Genomic DNA, 22,277 nt, shown 5'->3' on the forward strand with positions numbered 1-22,277 from the left:
ATTCCTAGGAACATAATCCTTCCAAGTGTCATAATGGGAAACAATTCCAAAAAAGCTGCTCTCACTTAAAACTACTCTTAAATTCTTTGCCTGGAGGCAGATTATATGTCACAGAAGAAAATGTCTCATTATTTTATATTTATACCTCATTTTGGACTCAAAATGGCACTAATTAGCTTACACCCATCTTACTCCTCTGCATTTAACTCTAAATAGCTTTTGCCTCTTTCCAAAAATCATATTCACTACCCAAAGAGTTGAGATTTACAAGTGCTGGGGTTATTTATGAGTATGTTATATAGGCTATGAAGATAAAGCCGAAAGAGAGCCCTGAAATATGTTTTAAATAATAGCAGCACCACTGAATAAATGATACCTCCTCATATAACAAATATCAATCAGATGGATACATGTTGGGATGTGGGTATATGCATGCACGGATTTACTTATTTAAGTCACTTAACAGCCATATATATAAAACCGCTCCAGGGTAATCAGGGGCTTACAGATATTCTTCAAATTTTTTAACTTCTCTCATAAGATGGTTTAAATGCCTATTTTTAACTTATCAGAGGCAAGGCTTCCATATGACCTATGCTCCCTGCTTTCAAACCAGCACTGTCGAGACAACTCCCTGCCAAAGCAGAACCCCGGAAAAGTGATTATGCAGCAGGCTGATGCCACTGTTAAGGTTTCCTTGATTCATCAGAAGGACTTTCATTAGAAGAGCCATTTCTCTTCTTTCCTCCTAATTTGCTCCAAGCTTCCCACTGGGTATCTGATAACAAGCTAAGAGACATTAGTGATAAACACTGGAAGCTAGAATGGCCCTATAACAACCTCTACTAGCAAAGAATTACAAATGCTGTGTTTCACGGTACAAAAAGCCTGTTCCATACCCCCCCCCCAAAATTGCTTTTAAAAATATTTTACAGGAGAGGGGCGCCTGGGTGGCTCAGTGGGTTAAGAGTCCAACTTCGGCTCAGGTCATGATCTCACTGTCTGTGAGTTCAAGCCTGCGTCAGACTCTGTGCTGACAGCTCGGAACCTGGAGCCTGCTTCGGATTCTGTGTCTCCTTCACTCTCTGCCCCTCCCCAACCCACACTCTGTGTATCTCAAAAATAAATAAACATTGAAAAAAATTTTTTTAAATAAAACACTTTACAGGCGAAAAGTAAGATGTTCAAATAGAACTATAAAAATGGTCTGTCCATAAGGGGAAATCAATTGATCACATTTTGTATTGCAGACTCAGTTTCTCCCATGAGGAAACTAGTTGATAACGGTTTCCAGTTTTCCACCAAGTAATTATTAAAATTTACTTGATGGGGCACGTGGATGGCTCAGTCAGTTAAGTGTGTAACTTCGGCTCAGGTCATGATCTCCTGGTTTGTGAGTTTGAGCCCCGCATTGGGCTCTGTGCTGACAGTTCAGAGCCTGGAGCCTGCTTCGGATTCTGTCTCCCTCCCTCTCTCTGCCCCACTCCCATTCTCTCTCTCAAAAATAAATAAAAAACATTAAAAATAAAATAAAATTTACTTGTAACTTATTATAAGTTAATTACTGGTATAATTCCATGCCCAACTCTCAATCCCTAGAAGTGCTATGGTATACTTTACAGCTATATTTAATTCCTGAAATTTTAGTGTTTACATTTGCTATTAATTTATCCTGCAAGGTTTTTAACTAAAAAATGTTAAAATTGTCATTTCCTAGGAAATATTAAAACCGAAATTTTACTCTTAAAAACAACTACAGTTTTTGCTATAAGAAAAGGCTTCCCGAAACTGGGGTACACAAAATGTTCTAGGCATTTACATTAGTACATTTCATCACCTCTTAGTTCACATTTTCCTTTCTTACTTTTTCCTAAGACAGATATTGATTAAAAAGTTAATGACTTCAAGAAATATTCCCAATACAAGTAGTTAAACTGAAAAGACCAAATGTTCTCATTTGAGATGCATTTTAGGCAGTTTTAAAAATTAAAATATAGCCAAACACCTGTATTCTAGTACTATTTCTGATACTGGTCTGATGAAATCTTCCAGGCTCCTCTCTTTTCTCCCCCACACCCCACTCGTTTTTCTTTTCCTCTAAGGATATTTCCTCCGACGTTCTGAGTGTTGTGCATAATAACGAGGAAAACATAAAAAGCTACATTAAACCTTAATTTCCTTTGTACACAGTTAATGTCCATTAAAAAACACAACTGCATGGCAAAACAATAATTACAAAAAGCCCAACAACAACCAAAACTAATGGATAATCCCCTGTCCTCTGGAAGTTTTAAATATACAACAATGTGCATGGGACACATATCAAGTTTTCCTTTCTCAGTTTTCTCCTAAGAACTAACATTTTGTATGACATCCTATAGTTTATAAAGCACTTTCCCAATTATTCATTTGCTCCTGTCTTCCTGAGAAGACATTTAGCTTTTCTGGAATTGAGGGTAAAGGGTTAGGGAGACTGCTAATTCCCTTAATTCAGCATCTCATTATCTTTTCATAAGTACCCTAACTGGCCTCCCCAACCCTAGTGTCCTTCCAAGTCACCTCACAGGTGTCTTCCAAGGCAGTCTTGCAGCAGCCAGAACTGCTTCCTGCCCTCTCTGATCATCAGCTAATCCTGTCAAATCAGGCAGTGTAGCAGTCTTACCTTTGCAGCCTCCCATCCCTCTATTCCCTTTCACTTACTGCTTGGAACCATAGCTCAAAGTTCCTGTGTGCTTTCTGTCTTTGTTAACTTATAAAATGTCTTTCATCTCGGGGTGACTGGGTGGCTCAGTTGGTTAAGCATCCGACTCTTGGTTTCAGCTCAGGTCATGGTACCACTGTTTGTGGGTTCGAGCCCCACGTCAGGCTCCACACGGTCTCTGTGTGGACAGTGTGCAGCCTGCTTGAGCATTTCTCTCTCTCTCTCTCTCTCTCTCTCTCTCTCTCCCTCTCTGCCCCTCCCCTTCTCTCAAAACAAAACAAAACAAAACAAATAAAATAAAATAAAATAAAATAGTCTTTCATCTCATCTCCCTTTGCAAATGTTGAAAAGCTTTGAAGCCTAGCTCACGTGCCAACAACTCCTAAAAGAAGCCTTCTCAGAATCCTCCAGCTTGGGATCATCTGAGTCCCACCTTGTGTGTCATTCACTGCATCATGGTATTACCAACATCACCCTATTGTCTAGTAGATCAGTGGAGAAGAAATCCAATCCTATGCCGATTTATAGTCTGAGAGTACCCTAACAGGCTGTCTCACAGAAGGTAGGTCCTCAAAAAAATTACCTGCTCAATGAATGAATGATAAGTGCAAAACAACTTGGACAATGTGAAATGAGAGTTTCAGCTAAAAAGATGACAGACTTGAAAATTCTAACTGAGGCCAATTTAACTGTGTTTTTTAAACATTCTTGGCTAACTTTTTATTTTAAAATTATAACTTAATTTAGACCAATTTAAATTTTAAGTATTTCACTTTTTTATAATATAAAATTTCAAATATATACCAAAGTTCAGAGAATCCTATGATGAGCCTGTCAACCCAGCTTCAATAGTTACCAACACATGGCCAATGGGAGCAAAGTTGTAGAGCCAGGAGGAACTGCAGGTTAATATGGGCCCCAAAAGGCATGGCCCAGTGATCTGCCCAATGTCACAGAGCTGCTTAGGGACCCACTGGAAGACAAAAACCTATGCACACCAACCTGAAACAGAATGTTCATCTTCTTATACTAGGATCCTTAAGAGACACTAAGAGAAGCTAGGGTGAAAGATAATAATGAAAGTGAAACTTCTCTCAATTAATTTTTGATTTTTAAAAATGTATATAAGAAATATTAGTGGGGTACGAAACCTTAGTTTTTGTGATACCTAACAGTGAGGTAGCAGGTTTGTGTTATCACAAAAATATCTCCACTCATAGCTTATTTTGCCTCCAGATGAACGGTACCCATCATAGGTAGGTAAACTTGTGTCACTGGGTTACCTTCCTTCAATCCTTACTATGGTTTTTCATGTTGTTCCCCCACCCATGGGGCATCCCTTTCCTTAGAGCAGCATATGGGCTCCAATGTCTTCTGGGGCCCATTAACCACCTCATCCCCCTTCAGAATGGGGAAAAACCTGGGGAAAGACCAGAATGGGGTAGGGAGGCCCTTCCTGTATCTCTTGGTGGAGGGGAGTGGGGGTGGGGACAAAACGGTTATATGCAAATGTGACTGATATACTCAGTCCAACATCAACTTTGCTAGCCAACCTTCCCATCCTAGATGCCTAGTACCAGCATGCAGGGCGGTCAACGGAGCCTCAACTCCATCCACACCAGCTTATTCTTCTCCAGAGACAAGCATCCCCTCCTCCTCCTTCTCACTTCCATCCTAGCCTGAGCAAGGTTTAGTCTCTCACCTACTTGGCCCAACATTAAACCAACACTTCCTTCATCTGCCTCAAGACCTCAAGATGTACACAACAGTGCTGGGAGTTCATAATAGCATTCGTATAAATTTTCATATTATGACTCCTTAACTTATATTTTCAAACATATAATTATGACTTATATGTAGCTTCTACCTCTGATGATGCAATTTCTGACAAAGTGGGTCACTAGAATGTAGCCTTTGTTAACAGAAGTTTTAACTATGCAGTGAACATTCAACCAAGTGTCCTCCTACTGCCGTTCTAGATACCAAATGGAGCCTAGAAAAATCACTAGCTCAATCATGTATGTTTTCAACTACATTGATAACTGGAAGAACATACATCGTTATGTGACCAAAGCTAAGAAAATAAACAAATGCATAAAATAGCCATCTCCAATTTCCCCCAAAATGGATAAACCCTCTAGATTTTAACCAACAAATAAATCTCTCTACTTACTCTATGATTATTTTAATTTTTTCAAGCAGAGGAAAATCTAAGTTATGTTAATAGTTGAGAACATGACTCTGTTGAGTCACCTCAAACACTACCTTTGTTTTATGGATACTTCATCAGTCCATACGTAATTAAATCCAACCCCACAAAACTCTTCCACAACTTAACCATTCATCAATAATTATAATCAGAGAGAAAGATTTTGTTGTCTATGCATTATCATACTGAAAAATGCATATATTTATTCATCTTTGAATAGAAAGGATTTGCAGTGTAAGCTCTTTATTACACAAGCCATCCTACAGATCTTCGTCAGGTAATTCAAACAAGTGCTGACAGGTCATGAATTTCACAAACTTACAGTTTATAAATTCAAAAGAAGTGATACAGCAGCTGCAATTTTAGGAAGCTCATTTTCTGGTGACACATGACAAAAATCAAGTTTGCATTTCTTAATATCAAATTATAAAATTAACTCTTGTTAATATTTCTAATGAGGTCTATTGAAATGAAATCCCTCAAAATTGGTATTTCTAGCATTCTTTAAAAGTGCTAAGCCTTTTTTTTTTTTTTTTTAGTATTTTTAAAATATAATTTATTGTCAAGTTAGCTAACATACAGTGTATACAGTGTGCTCTTGGTTTTGGGGTGGGGGAGATTCCTGTGATTCATCGCTTACATACAACACCCAGGGCTCATCCCAACAAGTGCCCTTTTAATTTTTTAACTTCCTTATTAAATATGGGTGTATCATTACTTCTATTTTAAAAATTCAAGATTTTTGTGATGTGATTGTAATTTTACCTCCAAAGGGAAAAAATGTGAACAAAAATGAAATAATGAAGTATTTAAAGGGGAGTATACTGATATCTACAATTCACTTTGAAATGTATGGAAAAAATAAGATGGAAGTATTGATGAATAAACGGACAGATATGTGATCATGAAAGTAGAGTAAAATATTAATTATACACACTCAGTGGTGGATATATAGGCATTTGCTATACAATTCTTTCAACTTTTCTGTATGTTTGAACATTTTCATAGTATAATGTTAGAAAGAAAAAAAGCTTAAGGTAACATCCTTAGAGTTGATCCTTACATCGGCTTTTGTGCTCTTAAGGTTAAGAACTAGTAGGAAACATAATAGTACAAAATGATTGAAGACTTATTATATGAAGTAGGATACAAAATTATAAATACAGTGTTATGACAACCATGTATAAGTATACACAGAAAAAAAACAAAGGAGCTGTACTAAAATATTAATAAAACTGTCCTAGGGTAGTAAAATTATCAGTGATTTCTCCCCTCTATTTGTCCAACTTTCTATAATGTAATCATATTTATAGATGCTTTTTGTGCACATATAAATATACATATGTATATCTTACAGCATTTTTTGTAAGCACAATGAACATAAGGCAAATATGAGGGAGGGGCACTGCCATAAGAAAAGGAACAAAATGTATTTGTTTTAAAAAAAAAGAGAAACTGTGGGTTTACCTCCCTCCCTGTCACATCTTGACCTTCGATTTTGTTTTATCTTGTTTTTGACTGAAATACAGGTATGAGTGAACTGTGAACATAAATGCACCAAATCAACATGTCCCATCACTTTTTTATTCACGTATTGGTAATATATTAAGGTAATAAACAGACTTAGCTGACACAGCCAACTGCAGTGCCTTGTTATTTCCAGAATCCATAGACAGAGGTAATATGCACAATGGAACAAAGCATGCGAACCACTTTAGCAGAATATAACCTATTACAACAGCGGTCTATTTTCTTTAATGAATCATTGAGAGCTAAACTGAGTGTTTGATAAATAGGCCTCTTTCTAGAATCTAGCCTAATTTCCTCTACCTAAGAGACTCTAGTCAGCTGAGCACCAATTGTCTTGGGAGGGCAGCAAGAGCCAGGTTAAGTCATCGGCTTCCTTGAGCCGCAGGTGCTCTGACTTAGACAAGTCGCTTCATCTCTCAAGGCTTTGCTTTCCTCCTCTATAAAATCAGGGCCAGCTAAGGTCCCTTCCAGGTCAAAAATTCTCTGGATTTGAGGCAACAGGGAAAACAGACTCTGAGAAACTGAGCAAGGAATAGGTCCCCTTGAACTCCACCCAGCCTATCCCTGGCTACAGAAAATCTAGCAGCATAAAAACACATAAATTCATGAAGAGGAACAAGTCCATAGAGTGCCCTGCGCCCACAAAGCATCTTGAGATACGATGCGGAAACAAGCAGACATGAGATCATTCCGTATTACCCATCATGGGACTCATCCTCATTACAGGAGGGACTTGAAAAATCCAGGCAATCCTTCCCCACTCAATGGACTCTAAACACACTGTTAATTCCATTTTTAAAGCTTCAAATAAAGGTGGCAGAAACAGATACTTTTTAAATAGCACTAAGAAAAACCAAAAACAATACCTGGATGTATTTACTGTTTTCTTCACATCTACTTTAACAGTAAGTGATTTCTTCCTAAGACTGGCAGATGAAGGTTTCACATTGGAAAGTTTGTTACTTTTATCGAGTTGGTTACTGGAAGAGTTGCTCTCTTTTCCGCCATCCCCATCTTTCTTTATTTTCTCCTTCCGTTTGTCATTGTAGGGTCTCAGGCCAATGTCACTTTCGCGTGAGCGAGTAGAGGCAGTGCAGTCTTTCTTAGATGGTGTGAGAGGTTCTTGGACTTGCCCACCTTCAGTCTCTCTCCCTCTTCCAGCAGTAAGACAAATGGACTGTCTATTTACGGGGCCTTTTTGAGAACTGTATTTTCTCTCTTCTTCCTTAGAGTACTTCGGAATTCTTCCAGCAGAAAAGTCCTGGTCCCCACCTGACGTCTTAGGACGTTTGTGGCGATAGTCACAGGATACCCTGGTTGCCGAACTGGTCTCTGGGGGTTCCCTCTGAGCATATCGATGAGTTTGGGGCCCAAGGTTCCGTTGCTCTTTCTTCCCTTGGTAAGATGGAAGAGAATGCTCGAACTTCCACTGTGGGTTCCTGGCAGGATCTCTGTTTTCGTACCTCTCCACGTCTTTAGGTCTTTTTGATGTGTGTCCATATTTTCTGAAATCACGATCCTCAGGATACCTGTGTTGACATAAAGCAGTTTATACTTGCACTAGAGAGAAGAAAGTGAGAATTTATATGTGTGGAATGTTGGGCAGCATGGCTTTAAATGCAGAAGGCAGTGGCAAGTTAACTATAATCCCTCAAGCCAACTCATAGAGGCACAAGGTAGCAAAAGAGGAAAATATCATCTTTTGTTAATATTCTAGCCATCAACAATGATCTACTCTATAAATAAATACTTCACTACTACCAGTAGACCATAATTACATTACAATGCTTTTTATCTTTTTAGACAAAAGCTTTTCAAGGTGGTTATCTTCAACCATAAAGTAAATAGACTTTTTCACTTGAAGCTTTATACCAAATTACCCAGGTTTAATGTTTTCCTATACCTCTTCTGAAAAGAGCTCCTTTTCTCAAAGTCTTCAGAGCCTCTTCTAAGTGACTGAGAATGGTTTTCATCTTGTATCCTCTGGTGCCTCAACTCATCTTCATACCACTTTCCTTCGAACCTAAAAGAATCTGCTATTGACCTCTGAGGTGGCTTCCCTCCTTTTCCACTTCCTCTAACTCTGTGGTCATCAGGAATATACCTTCCTTGTACTTTCTGGGGATAAAAATTCCTCTGGTTCTCTTTGTAAGGTACACCTTCTGAGTATTGGGGCATATAGTGCAATCCTCTGTTACCATCTCTTCTTCCTGGTAAGTATTCTCGGTAAGGCTTAAAAGTATAAACATTTTCTGAAGAGGTTCTTCTTATGTTTGGGGAAGGTGATCTATGTTCATAAGATCGGTAATGTATATTTCCACGAGAAGGAATCCTTGGTTTACTCTGTCCATGTTTCTCACTGTCCATTCGCCAAGTGGTGGGTCTCTTTGGATCCTTCCTATATTCACAGCCATAATGCCCATGAGAGTACCTTTGCTTGTAGTGTTCAGAATTTCTAGGTACTGGTGATAATGACCTATGTAAACAAATAGAAAAGTTCAGTACATTTAAAGACAATAAACTAAGTCTGTCTTAACGTGACCAACTTAAATAAAGCATTTGCTCTTCACTGCTTCTTCCACTCAAATTAAATTAATCAATTTGCTCTATCTGTATTCAAAATTGCCCATGTAGGTGTCTGATTACTGCTCTGACCAATTCAACAAGCATACTCTTTCCATCTGAACTAATGTACCCCACGTGCATATCAAAATGGGCTGAGCACAGCCATTCCGCTGCAGGAGGACCAGGTCAGGTGCACAAGAGCCATTTTGGAAGACTGCTGACAGCAAAAGTTTAGGCAAAAGAACCAGTCATCAAAAGCTTGTATCAGGTTCAATAGTCAGGGAAGAAACAAACAAAAGGAGGGCTAGATTCACACAAGTAAATGGGTAGGAGAGTCTCTGGCAAACAGAACAGAACCTCTGAAATTAAATTAGATCCTACGAGTTTATGACATCACAATAAACCCAAATGCAGACTCAAAACTGGCCCCATAGTTTCCCCAATTGATTGACTATTCTCTCTACTAAGGCTATATCAAAAAGCAAAAATAATACATACTTAGTGTGCAGAGTGGAGGGGAAAGAGGATATTAAGACTTGAATCTCATTCTTAGTTCCTCCATAAAAACTACTAACACAAACTGCTTTTCTTTCCCAGACCTGTTCCCTTACATGTGCTGTTCAAACAGACAGAGCTTATAACTTCGGAGAAAGTGGACTTTCACGCAGCTGTCATGCTCCCCAGGTACAGCACATCTTTTGTGTAACTACCTCCCCCAATACCTCAGCATTGCCAACATCGAGACTTCACTCCCACAGAGGAGGAAGGAGGCTCCTATACCCAGGGAAACAAGTCTGAGTTGCCTGGACATCAAAAGCAGAGAGAAAGCACCACTATGTGGGACACAATAAAGTTCAATTTTGCATCTGGGGACCTTTCCTCCCAACTAACCCATCCAATTTTCTAATCGCCTCCCTGAGGGCTTAATGTCTTCTAATCAATGAGGCAGCTACCCTTGCACCTTTTGTTACTGTCCACCTTCAGAAGCTGCATGGAGTTGGGAGTCAAACCCTTTCCACATGGTGACATGCCTGTGTCCTCCCTACAAGAAAGGAAGCAGATTTATCTTCCTCGCGTACATACTGGGATTTATATACTGGACTTGGCAATATCTCCCTCTGGAGTCACCAAGCTAGATGTACTTAGCAAATGCATTATTTAGCTGAAGAAGAAACTTCATCACCCAGCAGGCTTTACTTCATCACAGGAAGAAGGAGGCAGGCACTCTGAGGACTTTCTGGAAGACTGCATCTCTTCCATCACTAAGGAGAAAAGGTGGCAGCCAGAGACAGAGGTCCTCCAGACTGGATGAAATACTCAACCTCTCACTTTAATCCTTACCTCATAGTGAATATTGCTTTGTTATATTTCATCTCAGGGGTTTTATTCTATAAAGTCCTGTTCTTTTGAAGGAGATTGCTGGAATGGTAACTAACATTTTCAGTTCTCCTAAAGAAACAAAAGAGATCTGAGGAGTCTGTTGGGAGACAATTCTCCATGGGTCTCTTGCATCCTGCATGCTTGGTAAGCAGAGGCACTAACAGCTTTTGTTCCAAACACCACAGCCCGGGAAGATGGAGACGGGGCCTCCCTCAGGGAAAGAGGGCCAATTTGCTTGCTATTCAGGATATGTTTCCTCCCAGGCAAAGGCTGGGTGGGTTTGCTTGTAGCCCCTGATGAAGCTTGGGTTCCTTAGCTGTGTTGGCACTTCACTGCTTCACTCTGCAGTACCCACCGTCAGGAGACTGGGGAGAAAGGGAAACACGGGCATGTGAGGCCCAGGTTGCCTGCTGGACCGTGATTAATACAGGCCTTTGTCTCTGACCCAGCAGTGCCCGTGGCAGGCTGATGTGTCAGCTTGCAAGTAAGGTAAAATATCAGACCTTTTACAGTTTCTGACCAAGAGTTCTTAGAAGGAATCTAGAAATCAGGCACTAAGCTTGGCAGAGTCTTCTGTGCCCCTTCATCCAGCCTATCACAAAAGGGTGAAACAAAACAACCTCTTTGATGCCCTCCATGTTGAAATCATTCACTTGTTTATGTTCATGTTCCCTTTTTTTTCAGAAGCTCCTTCCCGTTACAATTTGGTCTTGTGAATTACAGAATGGAAACTGTTAAGTCATTATAGAACCATAATGAACAAGCACAATGGCCAAGTTGTATTAACATGAAAAGTTTTGGTCTGCTTTTTAAGTATGTAATTATGGTCCTTTTTTTAAAGTCCTAGAATATACTAGTCACTTTCCTAGCTTGGCGCCTTTGCTCCTGTTGCCCTCCTTAACTGGAATACTTTTCTTCTTTCTTTCCACCTTTAGAAATTCTACCCATCCTTATATGACCCAGGTAAAATTCCATCAAGACTTACTTAGTATCCCCTTTTCTTCCTCCATAAAAGCAGAATTGTTCCCTCTCCATGGACCCAGAATACTTTGTCCCAGTCAGTAGCACTGCACTTCTCCCCTAGTATCATAGCTGACTATGGTGCCAACCTCCAAGCCGACCTGCATGCCTGCTGAGGTCCCGGGAGATGTCATTTGCCTTTGAGGCCCCAAAACTGTAGCAGGTATATGATGAACACTGGTTGAACCGTTCCAATCTAATTATATGTATACTATTGATACTACCAACCAGGAAAGTTCAACTACACCTGAGTTATTCAAAACTCAAGTATTCTGCCATGAAGAAGAGGAAATAGGTAACTCCTGATTTTCCAACTCCCAGTTTTTTCAGAGATAATGATTATGAAAACAAAAAAACCACTGGAGAGTTCTAAACCATTTACTGATGCAAAAAATGTAACACTTGAAGATGTTTCTCACTTTCCCTTGAGGTAGCCGTTGCATTTCTTATTATGGATTAATTGAGCTGCCATCCATAATTGAAGAAAGCTGTCAACTTTTAGAACCTAGCAATACAACCTTTATCACTGTAAAGTACCTACTGTGAATAACCAGGTCCCATGAGCTTATTAAAATAGGTTCCTTACAGTACTACTGAACTTGAAAGTCAAAGCACATCTCAAACTCAAGCTAACTCTGCTAAACTAAGAACTGCTCACCTGTGTTTCCACCTGGGGGATCTAGAGCGTGACCGTGCCATCCTCTGACATGTGAGCCACTATTTACTTTTTACACTGCAAAGAAACACAGTATTAGCAAGTTTGTAGAAAGAGCCTGCAATCTGCTCTAAAAGCAGTGAATACCACCAAGAAAAAAGTTACTTAAGTTCTCTGTGCCTCAGTTTCCTCATCTGTAAAACAGGGATGATAATAATAGGACCCACTTTATTGGAATGTTGTGGAGATAAAATGAATTAAATTAGGAGTCAGCAAACTTGTCCTATAAAGGGCGAGATAGTAACTATTTTAGGCTTTGTGGGCCATATAAGGTCTTTACTGCATCTTCGTCTTCTTTTTTTTTAAATTTTTTTTAATGTTTATTTATTTTTGAGAGAGAGAGAGAGGACAAGCAGGGGAGGAACAGAGAGAGAAGAAGACACAGAATCTGAAGCAGGCTCCAGGCTCTGAGCTGTCGGCATGGAGCCCGATGTGGGGCTTGACCTCACGAACTGTGAGATCATGACCCGAGCCGAAGTCAGACGCTTAACTGACTGAGCCACCCAGGCACCCCTTCGTTTTCTTTTTAAAACAACTCTTGGGGCACCTGGGTGGTTCAGTTGGTTAAGCATCCGACTCTTGATTTCAGCTCAGGTCATGATCTCATGGTTGGGGTGTGAGATCGAGCCCTGAGTCATGCTCTGCACTGACAGCATGGAGCCTGCTTGGGATCCTCGCTCCCCTTCTTTGCTCCTCCCCCCTTCTCTCAGAATAAATAAACTTCAACAAAATAGATAACGAATACAACAACTCTTTAAAAATATAAAACCAGGGGCGCCTGGGTGGCGCAGTCGGTTAAGCATCCGACTTCAGCCAGGTCACGATCTCGCGGTCGGTGAGTTCGAGCCCCGCGTCAGGCTCTGGGCTGATGGCTCACAGCCTGGAGCCTGTTTCCGATTCTGTGTCTCCCTCTCTCTCTGCCCCTCCCCCGTTCATGCTCTGTCTCTCTCTGTCCCCAAAATAAATAAACGTTGAAAAAAAAATTAAAAGAAAAATAAATAAATAAAAATATAAAACCATTCTTAGCTCACGGGCCACAGAAAAAGAGGCCCCAAAGGTCAAATATACTGTAGTTTGATGATCCCTGAGTCAAGTCAAGTCATGAAAAGAACCTAGAATGGTGCCTGGCACACAGCAACTGCTAAATAAGTGTTCCAAAAGGAGGAAATACCCAGAATTGCTCCATCTGAATCACTACTACCTTCCTGTCTTTCACCATGTACATAAATACTTCATACAAGCACAGACAAAAGTTTAGGAATACTTGACGAGATATCCTGTTTTTAAACTGCTGGATAATAAGAATTAAAATACCTTATTATAGTACTAAAGTGCTGTCTAACTTCAACTAAATATACCAAAACTTAAGCATGATTAAACATTTAGTGTGTTGCTGATTCTTTGGTAAAACAATCAATGCATGGAAACTTGATTTTTAAAATATTAATGCTTTAAAAGAAGTTGATAGGGGCGCCTGGGTGGCGCAGTCAGTTGAGCATCCGACTTCAGCCAGGTCACGATCTCGCGGTCCGTGAGTTCGAGCCCCGCATCGGGCTCTGGGCTGATGGCTCAGAGCCTGGAGCCTGTTTCCGATTCTGTGTTTCCCTCTCTCTCTACCCCTCCCCCGTTCATGCTCTGTCTCTCTCTGTCCTAAAAATAAGTAAACGTTGAAAAAAAAATTAAAAAAAAAAAAAAGAAGTTGATAGCTTTAGGAACCAAATTTTTAAAATATGTGATTAGGACATAATCTTCTATAGTAGCTACTATTTGTATGTCAGTAATCTTTAGTTGTTTTTTTTTTTAATGTTTATTTATTTTTAAGAAAGAGAGAGATAGAGAGAACAGGGGAGAGGCAGAGAGGGAGGGAGACAAAGGATCCGAAGAAGGCTCTATACTGACAGTAGAGAGCCCAATGCGGGGCTCAAACTCATGAACCATGAGATGACCTGAGCCAAAGTCAGATGCTTAACTAACTGAGCCACCCATGTGCCCCCCTCCTTAGTTCTGATACTATAATTAAGTAGTTCCCACCTTATTGGCCCCAAACTACTGGCGGCTTTCAAAATTACTGCCATGGGTCCATGAATAATAATTGGAGCCACCATGCACAGGCTATGGAATGAATCAATGTATGTCTCATATATTATAACCTCTATTTTGCAAATTTCTGAAGACAGTATGGCAAATGTTAAAATATAAATGGCTTCTTGTATGTAGTTTTTCCATTGATTGATACAAAAAGTACAACTACTATTGTGTGGACACTTATTTAAAAAGGGGGTCCTCATAGTCATACATTTGCAAACTACTGCTATAATGAATTTCAGAAGAAAGTAAAAGCACATAAAGTTAAAGGACTTGAACCAGATCACTCATCAAAAGGACATTCAATTCTATTCATTTATTTATACACTGCCTCTTTCCAAAAAGAAATTGAGGCTAGTAAGAATAATTGGTTCACAGGTACTATGAAATTAAGACAGTAAAGGGGAAAATTATCTAATTAAAAGTATCAAAATGCATTCCTTCAACAAATATTACTGAGTGATTATTTGCCAGGCACTGTTCTGGGGATCCAGCAATGAACAGAAATAGAGAAAAATTCCTGTCTTCTGGAGCTTACATTCTACTGAGGGAGTTTATAACTTAACTAAGGAAGCTTTGGGTATCAGTTCGTATCTATGAAATGGAACAAAAATAAAAATCCCAGGGTTGGGCGGTGGGGGGGGGGGGTGGCTGACACCAAATATTGCTGGTGATGATGAAAAAGCATAATTTTTCTGGAAAGTAATCTGTTTTCCCATTTTATTTATTTTTTATTTTCACTGTTTTTAATGTTTATCTTGAGAGACAGAGAGAGAGAGAGAGAGAGCGAGCCCAGAGCAGGAGAGGGGCAGAGAGAGGAGAGAGAGAATCCCAGGTAGGTTTTGCACTGTCAGCCCAGAGCCTATTGTGGGGCTCAATCCCATGAACTGTGAGATCACGACCTAAGCCGAAATCAAGGGTTGGATGCTTAACCAACTGAGCCACCCAGGCGCACCCTATTTTTAATTTTTTGAAGTAAGTTCTATAGGCAATGTGGGGCTTGAACTCATGACCCTGAGATCGAGAGTTGCATGCTCTTCTGACTGAAACAGACAGGTGCCCCTCCATTTTATTTTTCTGAAAAAAAAAAAAAAAAAAAAAAGATTTTTTTTGAGATACAATTTGCATACCATACATTCACTCATTTAAAGTGTAAAATTTAATATTTTTTAGTATTTTCACAGAAATACAGAACACCGCAATCTATTTTTAGAACATTTCATTCCTTCTGAAAGAAACCCCATTAGCAGTTGCTTCCCATTCCTTTCCTCCTTTGATTAGCCCCTGACAACTATTAATCTCCTTTCTGTTTCTATGGATTTGCCTATTTTGGACTTTTCATATAAATGGACTCATACAATATGTGCTTTTTTTGTGATTGGCTTCTTTGCCTTAGCATAACATTTTCAAGGGTCATCCCTGTTTTACCATGTATCAGTACTTCATTTTTGTTACAGTTGCATAACGTACCACCTTTTATTTATTTATTCCTCTCCCAGTGGACATTTGAGTTATTTCTATAGTTTTGGTTACTATGAATAATGCTGCTATAATAATGCTATCTGTGTATCAGTTTTTATGGAGACATGTTTCCATGTCTCTTGAGTATAAACCTAGGCATGAAATTGTTGGGTCATATAAGAACTCTATGTTTAACTTTTATTTTATCTTTTAAAATTTATTTTGAGAGAGAGAGAGTGCACGTGAGTGAGAGAGGGGCAGAGAGAGAGGAGGAGAGAGAATCCCAAGCAGGCTCCACACTGTGAACACAGAGCCCAATGTGGGGCTCGAACTCATGAACTGTGAAATCATGACCTGAGCCAAAACCAAGAGTCAGACACTTAACCAACTGAGCCACCCAGGTGCCCCATGCCCACTTTCTTTTAATCTAATAATTTCAATTTAAACTTAATATTTTAAGACAATAATTTAAAAGGGAAAAAAAACAACTAAATATACTAACACGTTTATATCACCATTTATAATAGGAAAGGAAAAACACCCATCCAAACTAATTATAACCCACATGCCCAGGAATTAATAAAAGATTAAACAAACTTAAAACATAAATATCTAGTCGTTTCCTACCCTTTCCACAGCCTTATGTATGTCTTTTCCTCCACATATTCTATTAGCCCACCACACCACACTATTTGCTTTTCCCTGATAAGGCCATGTTCCCCATACCACACAGATGGTCTTCCTTCACTCCACTTGACAAATCTTCTTTCAGGACTGTTTGACCAGCATCTCCCCTGGGATTCTTTCCTTGACTTTGTTATTTTCCCCCTGAGTTTCCTTCTTGGAAATTCCGGGTTTATTCTGTGATGATTTCAATACATTGTGATTATTTGTTTGCATAACTATATTTATTTTCATAGGCAAAAAACTCCTAGCAACATATCATAGAACACAAAACTCAAATTACCTATGGACATAATGATATCAACCTCATTAGTAACTGAGTAAACACAAATTAAGATCATAACCATTCCACACCCACACAAAAAAATTAAAGTTGCACATTCTGGAGTGTTGGTGAGGATGTAGAACAATAAGGACTCTCATATACTGCTAGGGAGTATACATGAGCATTAACCAATTTGGAAGGAGGTGACAGTACCCATTTAAAGTTGAACATGCTCATATGCCATAACCCAGCAATTCCACTCAGCAACAGAATTTAGAGTAGCAGCTCTCAAACTTCAGTGTGCATCAGAATCACTTGAAGGGCTGGTTAAAACACAGATTGCCGGGCCCTACCCCAAGGGTGAGCCTTACTTCTAGCAAGTTCCCAAGTGATATGGATGCTGTTGGTCCAAGGAATACAGAACTAATGGCTTAAAGAAAAAGGTGGGGGTCCCTTGGGAGAAAATAAGATTTAGTAATTCTGTGGGGCTCAAAAAAAAAAGTATTACTTAGAATATTTTCCTTTGAGGGGTACCTGGGTGGTTCAGTCAGTTAAACATCCAACTCTTGATTTCGGCTCAAGTCATGATCTCACGGTTTGTGGGATCAAGCCCCGCATCAGGCTCTGTGTTGACAGTGTAGAGCCTGCTTGGGATTCTCTTTCTCCCTCTCCCTCTCTCTCTCTCACCTTCCCACATGCGCACGCTCTCACGCTCGCTCTCTCAAAATAAACATTAAAAAACGGTATTTTCCTTTGATAATATTAAAATTAGCTTTATTAAAATTCAAACTTCACTCAAAAATGTTATTGCATATAAATCATACCTCAGAGCTATAAAAAAGTTAGCTTTGGGGCAATGAATACCCTCTGAAATTAAACCAGATATTATGAAGATGGTTGCACAACTCTGCGAACATACCAAAAACCACTGAATTGCACACTTTAAACCTGTAAATTATATCTCAATAAAACCTTTTATAAAGTGAACTTTGCTTGCAATTGCTTAGGGCACATAAGCTAGTAATGAAAAGTATGGGCTCAGGAGCTTAATGGATAAGAAAGGAGGAGAGTTCACTTAAACCATAGAGTAAAAACCTAAGAATGGTTTTTACATTTTTAAAGCGTTGTTAAAAAAAGGAAGAAGAATATATAATAGCAACTATATGTAGACCACCAAGCCTAAAATATTTACTATTTGGTCCTTTGCAAAAAAAAAAAATGTGCCAATCTCGGATTTAAACTAACTTATTTGTGACTAGCAAAATTCATCAAAGGAACCAGCTTCCTTCTAAAATTCACGGACAGAAAGAAAAGACTAAACACCAGCAGGGTTTGTTACTGGGGAGAAGGTGATGTCAATAACAGTAGATACATTGGTTTATGCTGCTACTTCAGAGTGAATTGTACAGGGCCAGGTGCAGTGAATGAACCCATCTGCCCTTGAACACAGAAAGACGACTGGACAGCAGAGACCTTCACTCCAAGGAAGATGCTGATGAGGACACTGGTGCGAAAAGAAGCCATCTCTCCCAGAACAGCAGTGGACACATCCTCTAACTAAGCTGAAAGACCCAACTCCAGCAATTTTCCTCTTCCTCCCACAGCATTTTCCCCTCTTCAGTAGATCCTTCCCATCACCATACAACTTCCCTTTGGTGAAGCTCCCAACTCTCCAGAACCACATCCTCCTGGGACTACCATCCTCCTTCTCCATTTATAACCAAATTTCTCAAAGGGCTGCCTATATACCACAGTCACTCTGATTTCTCTCCTATTCTTGCTTGGCCCCTCACCAATCTCACCTTCCAATCCACCACTGCACCAAACTGCTCTAGTCAAGATCAATCATGAAATCCATGTCACTAAATCTAACAGCTATTTCTCCTCCTCCTCCTGAATCTACCAGCAGCACTTGCCAGTCAATCATACCTTCCTTCCAGAAACATTTTCTTCACTTGAATTCCAGAATACTATACTTTCCTGGTTTTCCTCCTACCTTTAAATTCCTTCTGTCTCCTTTACTGGTTTCTCCCCACCTCCCTCTTCACCACTCTGAACCCTAAATAGTGAAGCCAGTTATCCTCTAAATAATGACTTCAGTCTCCGGACCTCTCATTGTCTACACTCTCTCCCCAGTCTATACTCTCATTTAGTCTCATGGCTTTAAATACTCTTCATAAACTAATAACCCCCAAATTTCTATCTCCAGCCCTCACCTATCCTCTGTACTGCACTCTTACATATCCAACAGCCTATTGGATGCTGTAAACATGTCCAAGACCAAACTCCTGACCTCCCTCCAAAATCTGCTCCTCCTATAGTCTCTGTCCCACCTCAGTAAATGGCAGCTCTACCCTTTGAGTTTACAATAAAAAGGAAACATAAATGTCTAATAAATATGAAAAGATAAACAACCCTACCTAATCAGAAAGATAAAATTAAAACAACGAGATACCATTTCATACTCATGAGATTTGCAAAATTTTTCAAGTCTAATGATTTCCACGTGTTTATAAGAAAGTTAAAAAAGAGAATTCTTCAACTGAGGAAAATTCCTCTCCAAAAAACCATGAAGCAGAAAAAACTCTAAGTCTATACTCCAAGCAGAATTAAATATATCCAAAAGCATTTAAGGATATATTAAAAAAAAAACTCACATTGAATCAGAAATTTAAAAACTAAGAACAGAAACAGATCAAAACCCAGAGTGAAATTACAAAAAAAAAAAAAAAAAAAAAGTTAACTGAACTCAGAGGAAAAAATGGGCAAAAAAGACTACATTATCTCAGAAGTGAAAAATAAATTACAAGGTGTCCAAGGGAGAATCAACTCAAATAAGAGACACTGAAGAAAAACAAGAAAACCAAAAAAATGAAAATGACAATAAGTGAGTGAGAGAGAACGAGTCAGAAAGAAAGTAGTGGAAAAAGAAGACAGGTAAAGAAGGAATAATATGTGTAATACTGTAGTCTCTTAGAAGGAAAATGAAACAATGGAATTAAACTAATATTTTAAACTAAAATTCAAGAAAACTTTCCATAAATGGAAAAATACCTGACTTTACACAATGAAGAGTTCACCAGATACCTAGGAAAACTAACTCAAAACAATCAATTCTGAAACACAGCCTAGTAAAAATTATTTGATTTCAAATATAAAGATAAAATCCTCAAGACCTCTATGTAAAAAGAATAAATAACCGATAATTCCAAAAGAATTAGACTATCATCAGATATTTCAAAACTAACACACAAAGCAAAGCAACGATGGATCAACATTTAAAATAAAAAAATAAAATAAAATCAATGAAAGTAAGTGTGAACCAAGGATTTTTTATCAGCCAAATTACTTTCATATATCAAGGCTATAGAAAAAAAAAGTTTTCAGCATACAAGAACATAGGGAATTTTTGCATTTAACTAGCCCTTCCTGAGAAATCTACTAGAAGATGAGCTTCATCTAACCAAATTATGAGTGAGAAAATGACAGCAAAGGACCGATGTTGAGCATTAAAAAATATGTAAATGTACATATAAGACTTTAAAAGAAAGATGAGGATGAAGGTGAAAGACTAATGTAAAATTGTGGCATATTGGGACAAGGTAGAAAAACTGCACTAAAAAATGGGAGAAGAGACAGGAAAAGAAAATAATGGTAAAAAGGTCATTACTGTATAGGCAATAGATGGGCTTAATGCATACTGAAGGGGGGAACCTAATAAATCATATATTAAGGGGCTACACAAATCAACACACAGTGCTGAGACAAGTGGATATCCACAAGCAAAACAATAAAGTTCAACCCTACCTCACACCATATACAAAAATTAACTCAAAATGGATCAAAGACCTAAATGTGAGAGCTAAAACTATAAGAGGAAAACATAAAGATAAATAATCTTTGTGACATTGGATCGGATATTACATCAAAAGCACAGGTAACAGGGCACCTGGGTGGCTCAGTCGGTTAAGCGTCCAACTCCTGGTTTCAGCCCAGGTCATAAGCTCACAGGTTCATGGGTTCGAGCCCTGCGTCGGACTCCACACTGACAGCACCGAGCCTTCTTGTGATCCTCTCTCTCCCCCTCTCTCTATGCCCCTCCCCTGCTCATATTCTCTCTCAAAATAAAAATAAAATAAACTTGAGATAAAATAGATAAATCAGGCATCATCACAATTTAAAATGTTTACACTGTAAAGGATACTATCAAGAAAGCAAAAAGGCAACCCACAAAATGGGAGAAAACTTTTTACAAATCATATCTGATAAAGGATTATGTCTAGAACATACAAAAAAACCCTCTTACGATTCAATAATAAAACACAACCCAATTAAAAACGGGCAAAGGAGCTGAACTGACATTTTTCCTGAGAAGATCTACAAATGCCCAATAAGCACATGAAAAGATGTTCAACATCACTAACCATTGGGAAGATACAAATCAGAATCATGAGACACCACTTCACACCAACTGGATGGCTATGATCAAAGACAGATAATAACAAATGCTGAAAGTATGGAGCGATATGGAACCCACATACATTGCTGGGGAGAATATAAATGATGCAGACGTTTGGGAAAACAGTCTGGCAGTTCCTCAAAGAATTAAACACAAAGAGTTACCATATGACCCAGCAATTCCACTCCTAAATATATACTCAAGAGAAATAAAAATATATGTCCACACAAAAACTTATACACAAATATTCATAGCAGCATTAGTCATAATAGCCAAAAGTAGAAACAATTTCACTGTCCATTTAGAGATAAATGAATAAACAAAATGTGGTATACCCATACAACTGAACATTATTTGACCATAAAAAGGAATGAAGTGCTGACACATGGACAAACAGGGAGGAATCGTGAAACTGTTACGCTAAGGGAAAGAAGCCAGTTACAAAAGACTGCATATTGTGTGATTCCATTTATATAAAAGGTCCAAGATACGCAAATCCAGAGAAACAGAAAGCGGACTGGTGGTTGCCTGGGTGGGGCGGTAGGGCACTGGAGAGAATACACACAGGGTTTCTTCTGGGGATGATGAATACGTTTCAAAATTGGACTGTGGCGATGGCTGCACAACTCTAAGTATACCAAAAAAACACCAAACTGTACACTTTTAAATGGGTGAATTGTGTGGTATGTTAATTATATCTCAGTAAAGATGCTACCAAAAAAGACAAAATCAACTAACAAAAATTTCACACTAAATAGGAACCCAGCATTTACAAATGCAAACAATATCCCAGGAAAGCCTTTGCAACAAAGAAGCCACACTCTCAGCACAGAACAGGACCAAGTCAGAGCTCCCAGAACAAAAGGGGGATCAGCAGATCAGAGGAAGCCAGAGCTGAGGGGACCAGAACACGCATTACGCTCTTGGCTGCAGTGGCTATGATCAGTCAGTTCTTCAGTGAGGAGCTGGAGGTAGATAAAAACCCTCACAGATGCCTATCATCAATCTACTTTGATTTCATGAATACGATGTATTTTTCTCACACACACAAAAGGTTAAATAAACAAACAGGGGAGTAAGGGCATTTACAGAGGTACAAGGACAAAAAATGAACCATCAGAACAAAAATACAAACCTTCCTAAATACCACTCCCCAATTTTTTTAATACAAGAGGAAAAAACACCGCATAGCAAAAGAAACAG

General features: G+C 38.9%; 1 protein-coding gene across 9 annotated transcripts in view; it reads right to left on the minus strand.

Annotated features, from left to right (window-relative positions):
- The window catches only part of BCLAF3 (BCLAF1 and THRAP3 family member 3), a 57,036-nt gene that overhangs the window by 29,584 nt on the left and 5,175 nt on the right, over positions 1 to 22,277 (minus strand). For 8 of the 9 annotated variants that reach the window (XM_040468322.1, XM_040468325.1, XM_040468326.1 and 5 more), the window contains 3 exons: positions 12,064 to 12,138; positions 8,344 to 8,916; positions 7,307 to 7,969 (listed from right to left, as the gene is read on the minus strand). In XM_040468322.1, the coding sequence (XP_040324256.1) occupies positions 7,307 to 7,969; positions 8,344 to 8,916; positions 12,064 to 12,104 (1,277 nt within the window). In that variant the 5' untranslated portion in view covers positions 12,105 to 12,138. Of the gene's footprint in view, positions 1 to 7,306; positions 7,970 to 8,343; positions 8,917 to 12,063; positions 12,139 to 16,392; positions 16,528 to 22,277 lie in introns of all 9 variants that reach the window. The other variant, XM_040468321.1, reaches the window with a different exon arrangement.

The sequence above is a fragment of the Herpailurus yagouaroundi genome, unplaced genomic scaffold (genome assembly GCF_014898765.1).
Source record: "Herpailurus yagouaroundi ecotype Mexico unplaced genomic scaffold, PumYag 67690, whole genome shotgun sequence".
Taxonomy (NCBI): Eukaryota; Metazoa; Chordata; class Mammalia; order Carnivora; family Felidae; genus Herpailurus; species Herpailurus yagouaroundi.